General features: G+C 39.8%; 1 protein-coding gene across 1 annotated transcript; it reads right to left on the minus strand.

Annotated features, from left to right (window-relative positions):
- Positions 1–6,406: 6,406 nt before the first annotated feature.
- Positions 6,407–10,013, minus strand: LOC138635068 (uncharacterized). The gene is made up of 8 exons (XM_069722377.1): positions 9,940–10,013; positions 9,010–9,041; positions 8,833–8,866; positions 8,561–8,590; positions 8,241–8,400; positions 7,317–7,435; positions 6,991–7,165; positions 6,407–6,718 (listed from the first exon to the last, which is right to left on the minus strand). The coding sequence occupies exons 2-8, from the start codon at positions 9,019–9,021 to the stop codon at positions 6,619–6,621; spliced, it is 630 nt and encodes a 209-aa protein (XP_069578478.1). The 5' UTR covers positions 9,022–9,041; positions 9,940–10,013; the 3' UTR covers positions 6,407–6,618.
- Between the last annotated feature and the right edge of the window lie 11,515 nt (positions 10,014–21,528).

A 21,528-nucleotide genomic window follows, 5' to 3' on the forward strand; every position in this document is an offset into this window, starting at 1 on the left:
AGTTTACATAAGGAATATAACTATAATGGGCATATGATCTGTGTCCTCAGGAAATCCTAATCGTTTATCAAGTTTAAGATCCCAAATACTTAGAAATGTTCATCTCAGTACTTTCACCATGAATAGTTCTTAGGCCTAGCTCTTAAAGAAGAGGGTTTTGAGGATATCTCTTTTGTCTTTACGGCATACTGTAGAAGTTTGGAACTGACCTGGCACACCAATCAACAAATTCATCATTGGACCATGAGACTGAGGTTGTAGTTTAAGGAGTGATACTAAAACACTACCAGGAGCACATTTCATTATAAGGCTTTTTTCATGATGTTCAGTTTTTGTTCAAATAAATTTAGGAGGTGCAGATTCCACTTTAGGGTCTTTTAGTTTATGATCCTGTTGAACTGCACTGCATCATATGGAGTGGTGTTATTTAGCCCATATACTCTAATTAGGCCTTAAAAACATGGACGTGATTAATTGCAAGGTTAATACAGAATGCAAAACTTGTAGAAAGGTGTGTCTAATTAACAGGCAAATGAGTTTAAGATGAAAATTGCTCAAAGATGATAAATGTGATCAGTTCATTTGTACAGGTAAAAAGGCATCACAACAAGCAACAACAAGTAAACAAACATTTACCAGGGAAGCAGATCCTTTAAGCTGTTTCTGCAAAACTGTAACATTGGTCAACAAAAGCTTCCTGCACTTTGGAGATAATCATTCCACATGGCTATTTGTGGGCCTTTGTATTGGCACAATGTTGATTTAGGTTTTAAAAGTAGTGCAGCAAATGCAAGACAACGTTTTTAGCACAATTCTGTCATAGACCTAAATATGGTGACGTCGTCAATCCATGCTGAAGTCAAACAAACCGGAAAGTCGTCACCGTTGTTGAGCGAGCGTTTACTTACCGACGGCATCTTACACGAGCTGGAAACACGAGCTGGAAACACGAGCTGGAAACACGAGCAGGAAACACGAGCAGGAAACACGAGCAGGAAACACGAGCTGAAAACACGAGCGTCTGATTTCCGCAGAAAAGTTTGAATGAACTAAACCGGAAGTAGCCTGTCCAATCAGGTTAGTCGGAGGCGGGCCCGTTTTACACAACGTGAAGGGTGACGTCAGCGCCATCTCACCGGTGCGTGGATAACAGGGAGGTGTTGCTGTGTTTTTTAAAGGATGAAAAAGGCCAAGTATGTTTCTCTATTGAAATTGAAACACGATAATCCAGTGATTCCCGTTACTTTAGCCTTGTTTTGTAAAGATGCCAATGGGCCCTGTTCACAGCAGGTGTTTTGACATGTCACAGAAGGAATACAGGTGTAATCAGCATCATATGTTAAGATCAGCAGTTCAATGGTCCTGCTATTGTGTATGCTGACTGACTGCCATGGCCTGCAAAACACATAATAGAAATGAATCATCATTATATATGTTTTGGTTCCATCTGTGGTTTTAAGACAAGTCAAAGATTTTGGACATATTTAAAAAGCTGGTGCACAGCCACTATCTTTACAACAGTTTTACTTAGTTTTAGTCAGAAAGCATTGTAGCTGAGAGCAAGAATGGGCAAGGCTACCAATACAGCATCGGGAGTCATCGTGCTGGAGGATCCATATCTATTGGAACAAACATTGAAGAAATTTCCCCTCGGGGATTAATAAAGTGTATAAAATCAAAAATCAAATCAAATCAAAATCATTCAAAATAAAAGCCAACAACAGAGTCTGTATCCGATGTACAGTTGTCCCTTAGTGTTATCATTTTATCTGTAAAGTGCTGTAAACCTCACTGCAAAGAAATACCACATCCAATATCTAAATTTAGTACATTAAAGACAGGTTTGACCTGCAGGTCTAAAAAGTTTGGAGTAGTTGTAGTCAGCTCAGATTCACAACAGTTGACCCAGTTTTCAAGTCTAAAAAAGTTAAACTGTCCATAGAAACTTCTCAAACTTCTCCTGGAGCATAATCCACCTCTGTCCATCTGTGAGCTCCTTTTATATATATATATATATATATATATATACATATATATTTTTAGTCATGGTTCTCAGCATAGTTATTTTAACATCAACAGAATTATTTATTGTAGAGTCATAAGATGCAGAGATTTTCTAATAATATGCCCTAATATATCTGGACACAAACAAATAAATAATTATGTTCTTTTTAAAAATTTGTTGTGCATGAGCTGTTTATGTCTTTGTTTTTGTCAGGAAAATAAATGCTCTCTGTGCTTTGTGGTTTCAGATCTTAGGAAAAAAAAAAAATCATACACACATACGCATACATACACAGCAGAGAGCCGGGCTGATTGGATGGTGGACTGCTGGAGTTGTTATTACAGAGCATCCAGCAGAGTCTGGTTTGCAGGATAAGGACGTCCTTACAGGGCATTTCTCAGTGTGAACGATGAGGAAACAGCCCCCCGCGTGTGTGTGTGTGTGTGTGTGTGTGTGTGTGTGTGTGTGTGTGTGTGTGTGTGTGTGTGTGTGTGTGTGTGTGTGTGTGTGTGTGTGTGTGTGTGTGTGTGTGTGTGTGTGTGTGTGTGTGTGTGTGTGTGTGTGTGAGAAAGAGATAGTGAGAGTCAGAGAGAAAGTTTGAAAGAGAGAAATAGACAAAATGTGGACAGATGCATCTGTCTAGCCACACATTCTGGCTTTCAAATAGTAATCTTGGCAATGCTTGCAAAAAGTGACTTTCCCCATTGGAGCGGTTGGTGCCAAGGGTTTGCCTGCAGAGTAAAATAATGGAGAAGAAGAGAGGAGCTCACAAGGTTTTACATTCTGTTACAGGAAAGCCTCCAGTAAACTTGTCTTTCAGCAAGGACATCTCCATCTTTGGTGTCCATGAATAGGAGTAAGAGGAGGGTTTTTCATAGACATGGAGGTGTTTACTAAGAATGGACACACATGGGTGGTTTGTGTACAGCTGGGGCTTCGTTAATGGGCTCTCTTGGTGCTTGCTAGGAACTCATTTTGCAAACCATTGACAAAAGGGACATGGAAACCAGATGTAAATGTGAATGCCGTGAACAAATGCCACGCCACCATGGAACAAAAAACTACACCTGCGTCAACACATAGGATGTGATGCAGGAAAACACACGGTGTCTAATGAGGCATTCCAAACCTCAACAAAGACTGTTCGGTTCACAGTCGCAAAGATAATATATGTGGAAAGATTTCTTCATTATAAATCTGATTTGGATACAATTATGCACCTGAAAATGTTCTTTTCGGTGAAGGGTTATGGCAGGCAAACACCCCTGACATGTTGAGGCTTCAATCTCTGTAATGCAATCCACTGTTTCCACAAAGATCCGGGGATCAACAGTTGCAGCTGGGGATGAGAAGGCCCAGCAGTCGCCTCAGACACCCAGGATCAGAGACACCAAATAGGGCTAACACCCTCTCAGCATTCAATGTTTTCAATCAAGGGATCAGCTACTGTGACTGGAAACAAAATGTCCCAGACAGCTATCACGCAGGAGTTTCCGACAGGCAAAAGCTGGCACGACTAATATGGCTTGTCAGAGTGAAAATAGCCTGGTATTGTTCGCACCTTCCGCAAAGGTGCAGGCATAACACTTTTGTCTTGTTCATCTCTCAGGAGTCATGCTCTAATAGCTTTTCAGGCTCATATTGCCTTGGTGAGAGGGATTTAAAGTTGGTGTTTCACTACCCAAAGAGCCTAGTGATGGAAGCACAGCTATTCATTTGCACATAATTCAGCATGAATCAAATTTATACCATCATAAATGTGATAAATTTGTGTCTTTAGACTAAATGGTATTTGACGCATGGATTTTAGAATTATCAAATTGCCTGGTTGGGGATTTATTAAAAATAACTCAAGGTACATGGACTGTGCCTGCTATGTCTGAAGAGTTTTCATGGGCTGCCAAGACTGCAGCTGTACCTAAAATATATTGGACAGATAAACAGAAATCTTAAATAGTGAAACAAATCCCTGGTTGTAAAAGAACTGTGAGAGATTTAAGGACATATGAGATGTCTTCTGTTGTAGTAAATTTAGCTATTTCCAATCCTAAAATCTTGCAGGTACTGAAAGAAAGACACATTTCTGTTGGGCTCAAATGTAATCTCTTTTTCTCATTGAAATTTTCATTTCTATTACATAAGAGATGAATAGCTACACTTTTTTACAGTTAATTTCAAGCCTCCTACTCTATAGTTTGCACTTTTCTTCATTTTCTAACTGACAAAACAGTCATTTCAACATATTCACATCTCAAGCCGAGTGTTTTTCCGTCCTTGTATAAATCCTTGGAGTGACTTTAATAGACAAATACTTGCCATCTAAAGCCTCTGTAAAACCCAGGGAAAAATCTGGATGTGGACCAGCAGATAGAGTGTCAGGGTGGAAACATAAAGAAGGGTTTGATCTCATTTATGCCCTCGGTGTTCTGGAAGTGATGAAATGAGGCCGGTCTTGAGCTGGGCGAGGTCATTCCTCTCCTCTCCTCTCCTCTCCTCTCCTCTCCTCTCCTCTCCTCTCCTCTCCTCTCCTCTCCTCTCCTCTCCTCTCCTCTCCTCTCCTCTCCTCTCCTCTCCTCTCCTCTCCCTTATCCCCTCCTCTCCTCTCCCTTCTCCCCTCCTCTCCTTTCCTCTCCTTTCCTTTCCTCTCCTCTCCTCTCCTCTCCTCTCCTCTCCTCTCCTCTCCTCTCCTCTCCTCTCCTCTCCTCTCCTCTCCTCTCCTCTCCTCTCCTCTCCTCTCCTCTCCTCTCCCCTCCCCTCCTCTCCTCCTCCCTCCTCCTCTCCTCTCCTCTCCTCTCCTCTCCTCTCCTCTCCTCTCCTCTCCTCTCCTCTCCTCCATTAATCATGTCTGTACACATGAAAATGAGCTTAACCCATCATCCTGTGCAGTGCTCTACTTCCACTCAAGGACACCTTGCAAGCAGTTATAAGTAGGATCCCTCTGTGCATATTCCCCTCCTATATTTCAACTCATTGACACCTTTCAGTCTTGATTCAGCTTGACTTAGGGTTGAAAGAGATGCTGCATGGGGCTTCGTCCTCCCTTGGTAAGGCTGTCACTCTTTGCTGTGTAGCCTCATAACAATTAACACTTCTATAAATCCCTTTGTTGAACACTTAATGGAAGAAAATCGAATTCATGGACTTATCCCTGCCCCTTGAGGATAACATAGTTTCAGTGATAACTAAACTGTGAAGGAAGGTTGGGTATATAATGTAATATATATGCTTATGAAAAAGAGGAGGATGGAGAGTAAGAGTGAGTAGAGAGTGAGAGAGAAAGGGAAATAGAAAGAGAAGGATAGGTAGGGAATAAGTAAGAAGGAAGCAAAATGAAAATGAGCTTGGTTCCCTTTGTGGCACAGTGCTTCACCACTTAATCATCCCCTGGTCTATAAATAGGCCTTCACAGCCATGGAATATTCGGAGATTAATGGAAGAGAATGGAACGCCATAATGCTCCAAAGCTTCAACACTTCTGTTGCACTTCAGCAGTGCAGATTTCATTTTATTTAACCACCAATGGCAGAATTTTCCCTCTTCCGTTTTATCATAAAAAGTAGAGAGCAGAAATTTTGCTGATTGCACCCATCCCTCCACCCTCCTCTCTGTCTCTTCATATTTTGCCTACTTCAACACAGTGTTTTGGAAGACAGGCAGACATACTCAAAGCTAAATGGCAGCAAAACATGCAGAACTGTTGATTCATTGCAAGCATGCCATCATTAGCAAAACACCCAAAGAACACATGCTTTTATAAGAGCAGATGGTGGAAAAGTTCTCTCTCCTCGTTTTAAATTCTGCACGATGCGCTGCATTTTCTTTCCAGCACCTATCACAAGTACTCATCTCCTGAGGAAATGTTGACGGTGTTGAGGTAGCAGGAATCACCTTGTATCTCCCTGCTCTCCTCACTGTGTGTATGTACCGCATGTACCAGCATGCTTATGTGTGTACAGGCTGGCTTTGCAGGCGCTTGTGTGGGTGTAAGCTCACTTCAGGAGCATTTGATTTTGAGGGAAACATGGCAGAGGTGTTAGTGTATTTCAGGTCAGAGAGAAGGAGGTGAGGTTGGAGGGACACTAAACCTGCGCTGAAAACACAAATGATTTTTGCTATAAATAGAAAGAAAGTTGGTTGAGACAGAGGAGAAAACCCAAAACTAATTGTACCTGTTATACTTCTTTGTGTTGTTGAGATAGCATTCAGATTTACTGATATATGTTTTTCCTCATCCCCACATTCCTGTCAAACAGCATTGTTGCGCAGCACTTCCTCCTTTCATATCAGTTCCCACCATCTGTTGAAAACACACGTGCCTACATTCCTCACAACAAACTGTAACTTTATGTAAACCTACGAGCTCATGAATGCAGCCTTAATGAGTTGATTAGAAACTTGGGGTTTGTTGTTCATCAGCAGTTTTATTATTGTTGATTGTTTACTTGTCCTCCACAGTAGTCAAACAAGATAATGATTTCATAATCAATTTAAAGAAAAGATAGTCAGAAGAAGCACTTTATTCACCTTCTGTTACAAAAGCACTCTTTGATTAAAGTGATAAATTGAAGAACTTCTTTCCTCCCCCGTCATTCTCAGTGTTGTCGAGTCATTGCTCAATTTTCACACGGGCAGCCAAACCGAACTTTGTAGTCCCTGCAGTAGCCAGACTTCTGGTCCTTTTTTCGGCAAGCAAATCCATAACTTGGATTGTAGCTGAAATATTATTCCAAGCAGATTGTAAATTAGTTTGCTATTTCAAAGTAATTTAAAACAACAACTTCTGTTTAAAGGAGTGCATTGCTAAAACCATAAATCAATGTTTAAAAATGATTTAAAAAAATATGACATAGTTTACAACTTTAATGAAAATGAAGTTTCTATTCACTGGCAGTACATCTCAACCATGTGGAAACTTTGGGATTGAGACGTTCATGTTGAGAAGGACTGCATAACTGTTTAAATTATTTTCTTGTAAAGCAACTTACGCATGGAAGATCTCCCCTGTGCTGATGGCGGGGGTGAGCGTGTCAGCGGTAACAACCTCGATATACAGGGCGTCGTCACAGATGTCTCCCGGGTTTTCTGCCCTCAGGGGTTCCAAAACCTCCCAGTCCCCTGTTCCAGTGGGACGGTCTCGATTGAACCACTTGGTCCAGCACACTGCAGTAAGCAAAGAGAGAGATATAGGAGGGAAACTGCAGAGCCAAAGCACCATTCAAAATGAGTACTTATGCACATAAACAATGAAAGAGGAGGGGAAATCCACTTTGCATTAGCAGCTAAACATTGCACATGTAGAATTATATAGTACCTCCTCCACCACAGAAAGGGGGATGGCAACTGAAGCGAACACGATAATCATTGCACTTCTTCTCCATCTTGTTCACTTGGTCCTGGTTTCTGCAGATGAATCCTGATTCTGCGTCCTTTCTAAAAAAAAGAAACCAACAAGAAACACTTACAAAACGCAGCCCGATGAATGCAGCCACTATGCTTTTGGCATGGCTCAGGTGATAGCAAGGCCGTCTGCCTGTCTGTCCGTCAGTCCACACTGTGATCCAAGCTGAAATAGCTCCAAAAACACTGACCAGGCTGGCATCAAATTTTGTACAGACTTCATGGAGCATAGAGAATAAATGCTCCTGACTTTGATAAAAAAAAACAAAAAACAAAAACGGATTCTTCCTCTAATACCACCAGCACACTCATATTTTGTACTTTTAGTGAAATGTCTTGACAACTATTTGATGGATTGTCATTAAATTTGGTACTGACATTCATGTCACACTTTGATGATCCCCCCCAATTTGTAATCTAGTGCCATCTCTGTGCCTAAGTACAAAGAATACCTCAAACAACCCAATAATCATATCAAAACATATGTAGTTTCATGCACACGCTATCGTAACTTCCAGATGACTGGACACACATAGACAAAAAATATGTCCAGAATATGTCAAGTTAACATGTTAACACAACACCTAACTTCACATAAATAAATTGTTTCACTTTTCCTGATGCTCATTGGTTACCAACAACAGTATGACTGATAGATGGAGAAGAATAGAATGTGAGAAGTTTAAATGGGTAAAATTGTTTGGTCAGACCTGACAAACAAGCACATTCAGTAACATCAATGCAAAACAGTAAAAAAAAAAAACAATATAAATCACTGCATAAAACATAAATTAAAATGAATTAAAACATAAAATTACTCATGCCGTACAGTACTTACTGATGAATCACATCCTTTTCAACCCCAGGTTGAGTTCTGGCCTGAATGTCCACTGGTTTGAGGCAGATCTTTCCAGGGTTCTCTGTGATAATACGTGGGAGACGTTCATAGTCTCCAGCTCCAGAGGGGTCATCGCTGTTAAACCAGTCTGTCCAGCATCCTGGAACAAGAAATTTAAATTAGTATCAGTTAGCAACAAGGCAGTGGAAATCTTTCCATAACTCTGCATGTTATTGTGATTTGACCTAGATAATATGCTTTGCAAATATGGTTTCAAATTCAAACCAGGCAAATTCAAAAAGAAAGGGTAATCTACTCACGAATGTGGGTGGGATAGGTGCAGTTCTCTCCTGATTAAATAAAAAAAATAGATGCAGTCAGACTTTATACAACACAAAGTGAACCACTAAATGGTATAGTGTGTATTTTAAATATTAAAATTGCCACTGAAATAAATCTCTAACTTTGGCTTTTTGAAAAAGCTGGATGAAAGAGCAATAATTCTGTGAAAAACAACAAATATATACAGTGATGATGGAACTTGAAGTTTTCAAAATGAAAGTCATTGCTGAATTTTCAGAAATGAACCTACCAAAAACCAATCCGCAAAGAATGGCAAAACTGAGCTAGAAGAAACAAATTTAAAAAAATTAAAAGGTTCCAACAAGTAAATATGCCATACTGAATATATATTGCATCATGGGTAATGTTAACATTCACATATTTATGCTGAAAAACTGAAAATATATTATCAAAAGTCATACATTACCAATTTGATCATGATTGCAGATCAAGAGGAACCTTTAGAATAAACCAAAATAAAGTTTGTGATGAAATCATGGAGATGAGGTGAAGAAGGCAGAGGAGACCGTTCTGGGTGTCAACGCAGTGATGTTTATTGGCAGCAGCTCGATTGAGGAGAAAGGCCACAACGTGTGGCCGTGTCCGGTTGCTAAACCTCTCTGCCTGTACTCTCACAAGGGCTCAACTATAGGTAACACATTGGTTCTGAGAGTCAGACATGTTGTGTCCTGTGTGACCACAATCAACACTTATCATGGACAGTTAGTTCCTGAGGTCAGGGTGTCCTTTATGGGACCTTGACCCCACATTCAGGGAATCAGAGGAGTCTTCAAGTATGTCAGGCCTAAACAATAGAGTTTCTTCGACAAAGTTCAAATTAAATGAAATGAAAATAAACAAGTACAATATTTCAACTTTTTGTGTTTTTTTCATATTTAACACATCCTTAAGATAATTTTTGATTAAAGTCATAAAATTCGGTTTCATAAAATGCCAATTCATTTATATATAAATCCCCAAAGTATGTTGGACTCCTGAAAGGGTTTTTTCAGTTTTTCTCAATCTCCTTTCTCAGATCAGAATTTAAATAGTTCGGAATTGTACAACCTCCATTTCATTGAGTAAACTGTGCACACTGTACAAGACGTTTCTTATCTTCTTAAAGAAATGTTTTGGCACATGAATGCAAATAATGTCCAATTGTGTGCCGTTTCCTACATTATTTGTTGTTCATGTCATGTTGGTCAAATTGTTATATTGTCCCACCGAACATCTCGGCATTAGTTCATTGCATACGACTTCACATTCAAAACTGTCTTCTATGATTATTTAAACAAGAAGAAGCAACAAATAACAAAATATTAAAAATAAAGTGGCAAAACAAAAAGAGACTCACCTACAGGACCTCTTCGTATACGATGTGGCTGTGTGAACCTCCACCTGTCTCTCCACCTAAATACAGTCATCTGTCACAAATTGGACCATATTTATTTCCTGGCGAGCAAACAGTCACACCCACTGGAAACATGTGTTATCCAACACAACCAAAGAAAACAATAACACGTTTAAAAAAAAAAAAAAAGCAATTTGAGAATGACCATTCCTCAACAGACAGAGGTCAGTAGTCACTGTTCAGTTCTAGTGGGTCGAATGAGATAAGAATGACCATCAGCCCCATTTACAGATGAAGCTCTAAGAAAACAGTTTTAGGTGGCGTCTCAAGCGTGCACAAACATTTACACTTGTTTGTTTTTACCTTGTGAGACATTTCCCCCTCACAAAGACTATGTTCATTTTATGTCATCTAAGACACATATATAGATTACTTAATGTCCACCACTATGAACTCTGAGGTATCATACTACATTAATCTATGATGCTACGTACCAATTAATTCAGGGAGTAGTGTGATGATATGACACACTGATCAGTAAATATGTTTGAGGATGGATCATGGATGAGTGTATAGTTGTTGACACTGATTTGTACAATAAGTAAGTAAGATTTCATTTTATTTCACTACCAATTGCAGGATATTTTTCTTCTTCTTGTTCCTCTTATCATAAAAAGTGGTGAGGAAAAGTGTAGCTGTTGGCATCCATCCCTCCCCCTTTTTATTTCTTTGTCTGTTCCTTACTTCAACACAGATTTACTGGAAGACAGGCAGACATACTTAAAGCTAAATGGCACAAAAATGAGGAACTTTTGTTCCGTTGCAAGCAAGCCATCATTAGTAAAACGCCCAAAGAACACAAGCAGACCGTTCTTCCTCATCTTACATTCTGTACGATGCGTATTCTTAAAGGAGTGAAGTTGTAAAGGACACGAAACCTGCACTGAAAAAGAAAGTTGCGTGAGACAGAAGAGAAAACCCAAAAGTAATGATACCTGTTATACTTCTTGTGTTATTAAAAATAGCATTCAGATTTACTGACATGTGTTTTTCCTCATCCCCACATTCCTGTCAAACAGCATCGTTGCGCAGCACTTCCTCCTTTCATATCAGTTCCCACCATCTGTTGAAAACACACGTGCCTACATTCCTCACAACAAACTGTAACTTTATGTAAACCTACGAGCTCATGAATGCAGCCTTAATGAGCTGAATAGAAACTTAAAGACAGAAAGGGCTTTGCTGTTCATCAGTAGTTTTATTACTCGTGATTGTTGACTTGTTTTCCACAGTAGACAAACAAGATAGTTAAAGAAAAGGTAGTCAGAATAAGCACTTAATACACATTTTTTCACAGAGTACATTTTGTTTGTAAGGCATCGGTGTAAATAATAACATTTTTGAAAATGGCTTGATTCAATTTAGTTGCTTTAGAATATTTGCACAGGTATCCAAACTGAACTTTATAGTCCCTGCAGGAGCCAAATTTCTGGTCCGTTTCGCGGCAAACTAATTCCTCAGTTGGACTGTAGCTGAAAAATGATTCCAAGCAGATTGTGAATTAGTTTGCCATTTCCAAATAATTTCAAACAAAAACTTCTGTTTAAAGGGGTGCATTGCTAAAACCATAAATCAATGTTTAAAAATGATTAAAAAAAATATGATATATTGATATATAATAGTACCTATTTTTACCATGTTAATCATTTGATATCACATGAAACTAAGAGAAAATAATCAGGAAAAAATTTCAGAACACAGGCTTAATTCTTTCAGTCAATTCTGGTATCACCCGAATTAATTTCACACGTACAATTTACGCAGTTTGCGCATGGAACATTATTTACCCACTTTAATGTAAATTAAGTTTCCATTCACTGTTTAAGCAGTAGCTCCAGGAGTACATCTTGACAACGTGAAATCACCATGTAAACCCTTAACAAGTCGTATTTGATTGAATTATTCTTAATATTATATTTTTTCTTTTACTTTGTAATAAACTGTAACATTGACAGGCAGACAGACAGACAGACAGACACATTAACTAAAACTCTGACGATAATGAACATTTTCATTTACCCTCTTGTGCAGAGCAGTGGGTGGCAGCTGCACAGCTGCACTGAATCCTGTAATCCAGACAGAAATGTGGCCCACTCTTGCAGTTAAAGGCAGCTGTCATGCTATCTCTGCAATTATAAAAGGATGATTCAGGTGCAAATGGCTGATAGGAATTGATGCACAGCACCTGTACTCAAAGTTAGAGCCAGGAATAGTGTTATTTTAGAAACTGTTTAGGTGTTGTGGTTATATAAGGTGGATAATTTGTCTGTGGAAGCCTGTGTCGGTACATCGAGTCTTTTTCTGTTTGTGAGGTTAAACTAAATCAGTTTTGTAAAGGTCTTCCAGGGCTCTACTTTCAAACCTTGGCAATGACCTTGTCCCAGATTCAGCTCTTTGAGAAAGGACACTGAACAAATCATCCCGGTGAGAAGGAAGGAAGGAAGGAAGGAAGGAAGGAAGGAAGGAAGTTATCTTGATTTTTTTTTTTTTTTTTTTTTAAACGTGCATTAATAACATGTTGTCAGAGACCAAACTGATGATCAGCCGTGGCATGACAATGCTAAGTTGTGGATATAAAACCAAAACAATGAATTACAAGATGCTAAAAGGCTCCATACAGCTGAGGGGCAGCTTGCACACATTACAATATGATTCTGTTGTTTAGATAAAATGTTGAATGTTTAACTCTCTCAAACATAAAAACATTAACAAATGATTCACAAATTAGGATCTATAGCAAAAGTTATAAATTTGTAGAAATAATATAAACATTTTCTTTAATCTAAGTTTTGAAAAAAGTAAAAGAAAAAAAATGAAGGCGGAGTAAAATGTAGCTCTCCAGATATTAGAAACAAACATTTCCTCAAGAAATCTGTTCATCATTTAAACTGTTCTAACAGCTCGGAGACAGGAAATGTCAGAAATCGCCATATTTAGACACCCTCCAAATTAAACAGTGTCAGAAATATATGATGCATCATCCATAAGTGTTTTCAAATACACCGAGACTCTTTGGGATCCCACCTCCTCGTGTTTTTTCTAATCATCTACCATCACTGATCACTACATTGACCTGTCTGCATTTTGCTGTTACACGTTCACGACCAGAGTATGACTGGCCTTTTTCAGTGTCCACCACTACAGTGGTTGTGTGTACACTAATGAATTGCCCTTTGAGAAGAATACCTACCTCCCACTGTTCAATAGCAGCTGAGGATGCTCTCTGTCTATTCATACATCAGCATTAAACTTTGTCATCTCAAGGGGCCGGTGTAATATTTTACACTAAATTGTGCTTTGGACTGGATGCCAAAGTACAAATGACAGCATGGTGTACACTCATTTATCATCCTCCCAACATACACACACCTCCCTCTATCCCCCCCCCCCCCACACACACACCTCGAGTCTCTTTCCTTTTCCCTTGTCTCCATGGAAATCAGTGGTCTCTCCACGCTCCTTTGCTAAAGGAGCTGACTGCAGACTTTCTGTTGACCATCCACCCCGTTTACAGATGGTGCTCTGAGAAAACAGTTTTTAGGTGTCATCTCAAATATGCACACACGTCTTTTCATCTATTTGAGACATTTCCCCTCATTTTATAACATCGAAAAATTAAATTTTTTTTAAAAAAAAAAGGCTGTTTAATGCCCACCATGACCATGTAACTCTAAAGCATGATACTATGTTAATCTGTGATGCTATGTACTAACAAATGCAGGAAGGAATGGGATTGCTGGGAAATTATCGAAAAATCTCACTTTGCTAACTTTATTGATACTGAAGCAGCCAGGCAGTGTCATCAAGCAGCAGCTGAAACATCACCTGTCACGATAAGTTAAATGTTTTAAAAAGGAAAATATGTTTACAAGACCTAAATTATACACCCTGCATAGTCCCCACAGAAAGCACTGTGACTCCAGTAAAATGTCACAAAGGGGTGGTTGGATTAACCAAAGTAAAGGAGTAATGAGTCGTTGGCTGTTGAATTCAATATCTAATGATTTAAACCTGTCAGTCTTTCTGTTTTTTGACATCCCCATTTAGGCTGATGGTAAACTGATGAATGGACATTAAACATTCACTCTTCACTAACTCCTGAGGGAAATATCCGGCTCTTTAGTCACTAAACGCTCCACTTTGCTCACTATTGCTGCTGCAGCAAATAACCCTGATGAGAGAAGTAAGAGCGAAACCAAACAGAAAAGTTGCGGTCCGTAAAACCAAAACAATGAGCTGAAAGGAACTGCAGCGTGAGACGAAGACTCTGGGAGAACGACAAGAAGCCACCGGCGAAAGCTCGCTCGGAGGCCATTAGGGGAGCGTCGGCCAAGGCGGGACCCCTCGACGCAGAGCAGGAGGCCGGCGGCGAAGGTGGAACCCCTCCGGGCGCCGAGCAGGAGGCGTGGCGTCGACCCAGCAGGAGGCAGGGGCAGGAGGCAGGAGGCAGGAGGCAGGGGCAGGAGGCAGGGGCAGGAGGCAGGAGGCAGGAGGCAGGAGGCAGGAGGCAGGGGCAGGAGGCAGGAGACAGGGGCAGGAGGCAGGAGGCAGGAGGCAGGGGCAGGAGACAGGAGGCAGGGGCAGGAGGCAGGAGGCGTGGCGTCGACCCAGCCTGAAACTGGTAGCCCGGCGTCGGCGGCCCGCCCGGAGACAGGATCGGGAGGAGACTCTGTTGCGGCTGTAGCTGACAATATGTGGAGTATGTCGGGTATCATACAGTAAAATCAAATAGGTTATGACCAATATTCAGCTTTATCCTTTTTTATGTAATCTGCCTGTTCTTTGTTGTCATGTAAATCTTTGACCTGACTTGTAACCCTGCACCAGGTGCTCAGAAAAGTACAAACCCTGACCACACAAATTCATTCAATGCAGAGGTCTGAATCTCAAGCAGGTTCCTATTAGAATAAATCTGGAAGGACACACAGAACAGACGCACACCTTTATATATGTTTACTACTGATCATCTCAACTCCTTCAGTGCTAAGGGAAGCAGGAAGGTCTTTTGTAGTCTCTCACAGCCGAGAGGTTGCTCACACACTCACTATGCTTAAAGTAAGTGCTCTATGAAACACTGCTATGACCTTCCAATGCTCCGTGCTCACCTCTGATGAAACAGGCTGTTAAAGGGGACATAAACTTAACCGTAACATTAAGCGAGCTACTCATGCGGTCGACAGACGCTATTACCGCTCCCAGTCACTCACTGATCTTACAAATGGTATATGGGGACAATAATGGCTGTTGATTTGAACGGTTTTGCTTGACAATTAGTGCTTTTGTTTGTAATGTTCAGAGACAGTGTTCCTGGATGCTAGCCAGAGTCATCATGACCTAATAACAGCTAATTGCTCATTTTAAACACAGAGAACAGCATGTTGTATTCACATTATGTTCGCTTGAAAGCTTAAATGCTGCTGTAAAAATTTGTGGAGGACTGGAGAGTTTTTATTTTGTACTATGTTACATTTCTATACCATTATATTTCAGAAAGTACACCTTTAATAAACATATATCTGAGAAAGTTACTAGTTACTTTACAAAGTAAAATTTTACATATAAAACATATGATGAGCTCAAAAACCCAATACAGTTTTATACATAACTATCCAACATATTTTTACAATTATGTATGACTGCTTTTACTTCATTTAAGAATCAACATACTTCCTCTTCACTCTACACACGTGCCTACATTCCTCACAACAAACTGTAACTTTATGTAAACCTACGAGCTCATGAATGCAGCCTTAATGAGCTGAGTAGAAACTTAAAGACAGAAAGGGCTTTGCTGTTCATCAGTAGTTTTATTACTCGTGATTGTTGACTTGTTTTCCACAGTAGACAAACAAGATAGTTAAAGAATAGGTAGTCAGAATAAGCACTTAATACACATTTTTTCACAGAGTACATTTTGTTTGTAAGGCATCGGTGTAAATAATAACATTTTTGAAAATGGCTTGATTCAATTTAGTTGCTTTAGTTTCCGGTTGCTGTTATTATGGATGGTGGCTCATCATTACATTGACCAAAGCTATTGTTAATGGTATTGGTAACACGTGCTTTTCCTGTAATGACAAGTGAACATGTTTGCAAAAAAGCCCATTGTATATATCTGACTTTAATTAAGCATCGCAATCAAAAAGAAATAAGAAGCAGAGAAAAATGTAAGTGACAAAAAGAAGAACTTCTTTCCTCCCCCGTCATTCTCAGTGTGGTCGAGTCAGGACTTAATATTTGCACAGGTATCCAAACTGAACTTTATAGTCCCTGCAGGAGCCAAATTTCTGGTCCGTTTCGCGGCAAACTAATTCCTCAGTTGGACTGTAGCTGAAAAATGATTCCAAGCAGATTGTGAATTAGTTTGCCATTTCCAAATAATTTCAAACAAAAACTTCTGTTTAAAGGGGTGCATTGCTAAAACCATAAATCAATGTTTACAAATGATTTTTTTTTTAAATATGATATATTGATATATAATAGTACCTATTTTTACCATGTTAATCATCTGATATCACATGAAACTAAGAGAAAATAATCAGGAAAAAATTTCAGTGCACAGGCTTAATTCTTTCAGTCAATTCTGGTATCACCCGAATTAATTTCACACGTACAATTTACGCAGTTTGCGCATGGAACATTATTTACCCACTTTAATGTAAATTAAGTTTCCATTCACTGTTTAAGCAGTAGCTCCAGGAGTACATCTTGACAACGTGAAATCTTTGGAAAAGAGGCTTTCATGTTGAAATGTACTTGGTGGTTCTTTTTACAAAAAGAACCAATCCTGCAAGAATGGCAACGCTTAGCTATAAGAGAAAATAAAACATTTAAAAGGTTGCGATTAGAAAATCCACCATACTGCCTCTGTATATTGCATCATGGGCAATGTTAACATGCACATATTTGTGTTGAAAAACTGGAAATGACATGATTGCAGATTAAGAGGAACCTTTTGAAGAAATCAAAAATAAAGTTAAAACTAAATATAATTTATTAAAAAAAAGTACATTATTCAAAGTTTTAGTGTTTCTTTTTCATATTTAACATAAAGATAATTTCATTAAAGTGATAAAATTCTGATTCATAAAATGCCAATTAATTTTATTATAAATCACCAAAGTATGTTGGACTTCTGAAAGTGTTCTTACAGTTTTTCCTCAGTCTTTTTGGTACATTTGTCAAATCAGAATGAAAATGTTCAAAACCACTTGTTCAACGTCCACATTATTGAGTCAACTGTGCACACCATAGAAAATGTTTCTTATCCTCTTGAAGAAATGTTTTGGCACATTAATGCAAATAATGTCCAATTGTATGCCGTTTCCTACATTATTGGTTGTTCATGTCAGGTTGGTCAAAATGTATGATCCTTTTCCTCTGCTGAATGGTCTTACCCCCACAAACATCTCAGCATTAATACATTGCATACGTCTTCACATGCAAAACTGCCTTCTTTGGTTATTTAAACAAGCAAGAAGAAGCAACAGATAAACAAATTACAAAAATTAAGTGCAAAAGAAACAATGCTTTACTCTGCAAAAGCAAAAGAGACTCACCGACAGGACTTCTCCGTGTACAATGTGGCTTTGTGAACCTTTAGCTGTCGCTCCACTCAAATACAGTTCTCTAACGAAGTCCACACCATATCTGGGGGGCAGTATAGACAGTCACACGCATTGTGGTTTTGTGTTACGGAACACACCCGAAGAAAACAATTCCCCATTCAAAGAAAATGCTATTTGAAAATGACTATTCCTCAGTAGCCAGCTGTCAAAAGTCACTCGGACATTCCAATGAGTTGAAGAACACAATAAATGTTGGATGTAAGGTTTACATGTTGATGACTTAAGGGTTACAGGTTAAGGGCCCAAGCAGGGATGGACCTGTTTTTCACCTGGCAGGGTATTCGATGCACGCATCCCACCTTGGGTGGATACGTCGAATACCCTAACAGGTGAAAAACAGGTTGTAGAGGCCCACTTTATTACAAAAGCCAAATGCCCATGAGCAAGATTTAACCCTTAAGAAGTCGTATTTGATTGAATTCTTCTTAATATTATTATATTTTTTTCTTTTACTTTGTAATAAACTGTAACATTGAGACAGACAGACAGACAGACAGACAGACACATGAACTAAAACTCTGACGATAATGAACATTTTCATTTACCCTCTTGTGCAGAGCAGTGGGTGGCAGCTGCACAGCTGCACTGAATCCTGTAATCCAGACAGAAATGTGGCCCACTCTTGCAGTTAAAGGCAGCTGTCATGCTATCTCTGCAATTATAAAAGGATGATTCAGGTGCAAATGGCTGATAGGAATTGATGCACAGCACCTGTACTCAAAGTTAGTGTTATTAATAGTGTTATTTTAGAAACTGTTTAGGTGTTGTGGTTATATAAGTTGGTAACTGGTTCTGACCAACTAAATAAATTGAAAGCACCATAATGAATGACAACGAACACATATAGTCAGATGTTCCAGTGATGATAGCCATGAACTGAAAACTCTATTTTCTCTATGTTCACATTATATCTTTTGAGAGTATCTTTTTATTCGGTATCCAGCTGTTACAAATCTCTTGTAAGAGAAAGTGGCCAAAGGATAATTATGTAAACTAGATGTAAGAAGATGAAAATGTGCTAAAGGTTTAATTATCATTTGAAATGAACTTCATAAAAAAACTTCATCGCATAAAGGTAAGGAGGACACAGCACTTATGAGACGCAGAGTTTGATAATGTTCCTTTTAAAATGCCTCGCCCAGCGTCTGCCAGCTCACACAAAATGTTCATCTACGGATACGCCCTTGCTTATTTATTGGTATTGCTTATTAGTGTGTACAAGAAAAGAAGTTGGCATGAAACGAGAGAATGACTCAGAATGTTCTCAGAAATTACAGCAATCTATTTCCAGTAGGGAAGAATGGTGTTTTGTGAACCTTTGCACAATTTTGTTTGAAGGTATTACCGCGTCTGTTGCACATGGAAACTGTGACTGCGGTAAATATCGAATACATGTACATACTGTGGTGGGCTATTTTACTGATGCATACATTCATTTCTTGAGCATTCGTCCCATAAAATATGCATGTGTGTATTTAGAGGATGAGCAGCGGGTGAGAGAGAGAGAGAGAGAGGACTCATGGATATGTTTCTCAGGCCAGCAGAAATCCTTCTAGACCCCCCGGTGACCCGCTCTTTAATACACGCTACATACATGCACACACGCACGCAGACCTTTATCGCTCTTAACTGTGCCTCGTGTGAAGTGTGTCTGTCAGCGGGGCTCCTATACGTCATCCTTCGTCTTGCATCCTGACAACCATTTAATCAAAACACTGGCCTCCGGGATTGAGCCGGAACGCTTCTCCACAGGGACGGCTGTTACCATGGTAACTGTGGAGGTGTGCGACCCACCAACAAGCCGGAGAATGCAGTATTGTGTTGTTGTTGTTTTTTTCCTTTCCCTGAGAAAACACCAACTTTGTGTGAGTTTATCTGTCTCTCCCTGTTTTCTTCCTCTACTCGTTTTTTCGCGCCCCGTGTGAAGGCCAGCGTGCTCCTCTCGCACTCACTTACAATTCTCGGCCTTGCGGGTAATTGCGATGTGCCACAGGTGTGTCTCTCCTGTCAGTTGTCAGCCTGTATAAAATTTCACACCAGTTTTTCAGCACAGGCAAGACACACGGGTGCAGCATCAGATCCACATGCAGCTATGCAACATGGTGATGACATTTGATTGCTGTTAAATTAATGCCCCCCCAAAAAAATACCGTAGCAGAACTGTAACTAAAGAAAAATGAGAAAAAAGGAAAGTGCTTTTGAAAAATGTCATTTGAAGGTAGATTAAGGCTGAAGCCATGGCTGAGTTTATAGCTGATTTAAAAGAAAATAGTCTGCAGTCATGCTGCTGGCTTTGACAGGCTGTACCAGTTTCTGTATCTTCTATTCATCTAATAGTCGAGTATTTCAATCATTACGACTCATCCTCTGAGGACAAAGATTGTCTGAACTAGATTCAGTTCATCAGCAGTCGATCTGCACTGACTGACCGGCATTTCTATCACCAGAAATTAGAATACATGAATTTAAATAACATTAAGAACATATCATATATCAAATCTGCAATTTAGAAAACACTTCCTGTTTTTTATGCTGCTATTATAATCATTTTTTCAGTGGTATTTAGCTCTTTGTGATGGATTGCATGTCTGAAGCATTCTTCCCAAAGCTGTAGTCGGAATCTCTGCTGCCCCACAGCAGAAATCATCCGGCTTGTCTGACATGCATGGAGCCTACTTGCTATTTTCACTTGACGTCCTCTTTTCTCTGCGAGTAATTAAAGAGAGGGGTTTGGGTACCAGCAGTGACAGGAGGTCCGCTGAGATAGCCAGTGGTCTAATTAGAACCACATATCTCCATTCTCCTCTACAAAAACACTAGTCACCTCTGCTTTTGCACCAGCTGTGATTTGAGCATCCTGCTGCAGAACGGGCGTTTAATGAAGTCCTTCTGGCTGCACAAGTTTTACAGGTGCAAACAACATAGCACTCGGGAGAATTAAGGTGTTTTTTTTTCACTTTAATGTTATGTCTGAAATTATGATTAATCACCTTGGAAGAGGGAACTTGTATAACACAAGTTGTGCCTCCCACTGAACTCACAAACGATGAACAACAAATCTGGAGCAGCATATGGTCACTGCTCGGATGGATGCTGGTTCATCACATTGTGGTGTTTCATGTAAATTCAGGGTGGGTGTAACTGATAAAATATTAACCAGGGAGAATATTTATGCATGTTTTTTCCTTTATACCCGACAGGCTTCTGTTGTCAAGGAAGTGCTACGAACTGATTCATGCTGGAGGATCATGTTTACTCAGCTTGGCTCTGTATTATTTCTCATTCGCGGCCCCTGTGGTGTCTATGCTTGTTCATGTTGAACACTGTTACAGTCAACTGCCAATCTGTACTCTGTTGTGCGGGGCTTGCCTGCTAACAAATGGCCTGGAGGAGAGGTCCAAGGAGAGGCCTGTCAGAGCCAGTCAGCACTGTGCTGCAGCATCAGTCTGAGGAGAAGTAGGAGGGGGTTAAGGAGGGGGTGGAGGGGGCCACCGGAGGGCACTGTTACAACAAAACGTTACTATGGTTTGCAGTAAACAGCTTGCACAAACAACCTGTCGGGTAATTTTTCTCTCGTGGGACCACAGCCTCCTGACCCTTCAGGTGTGTCCCAGGTGGATCTGCCTATAAAAGTATGATCCATCACCTGATCAAATATTGAAATAGTGGATGCAGCAGCCATGCACCAAGATACCATGTGTGCAGGGACGCTGACATCTCCTGATGTTCAATACTCCAACTTCAGTGTAATCTATCTGTAAGGTAAATGGATCTGCGTGGGGGGTTATACCAGAGTGCAATTGAAAATCCATCCACACAGACTTGATTTACAGTTTTACTGGCTAATTATTCAAATCAAAACTGCTGAGTCGGGTTGTGATCCAAAGTGAGAGAGGGAGAGAAA

Source organism: Brachyistius frenatus, unplaced genomic scaffold (genome assembly GCF_029030835.1).
Source record: "Brachyistius frenatus isolate BFR_SWC_R1_liver_20210118 unplaced genomic scaffold, ASM2903083v1 Contig_288, whole genome shotgun sequence".
Classification (NCBI taxonomy): Eukaryota; Metazoa; Chordata; class Actinopteri; family Embiotocidae; genus Brachyistius; species Brachyistius frenatus.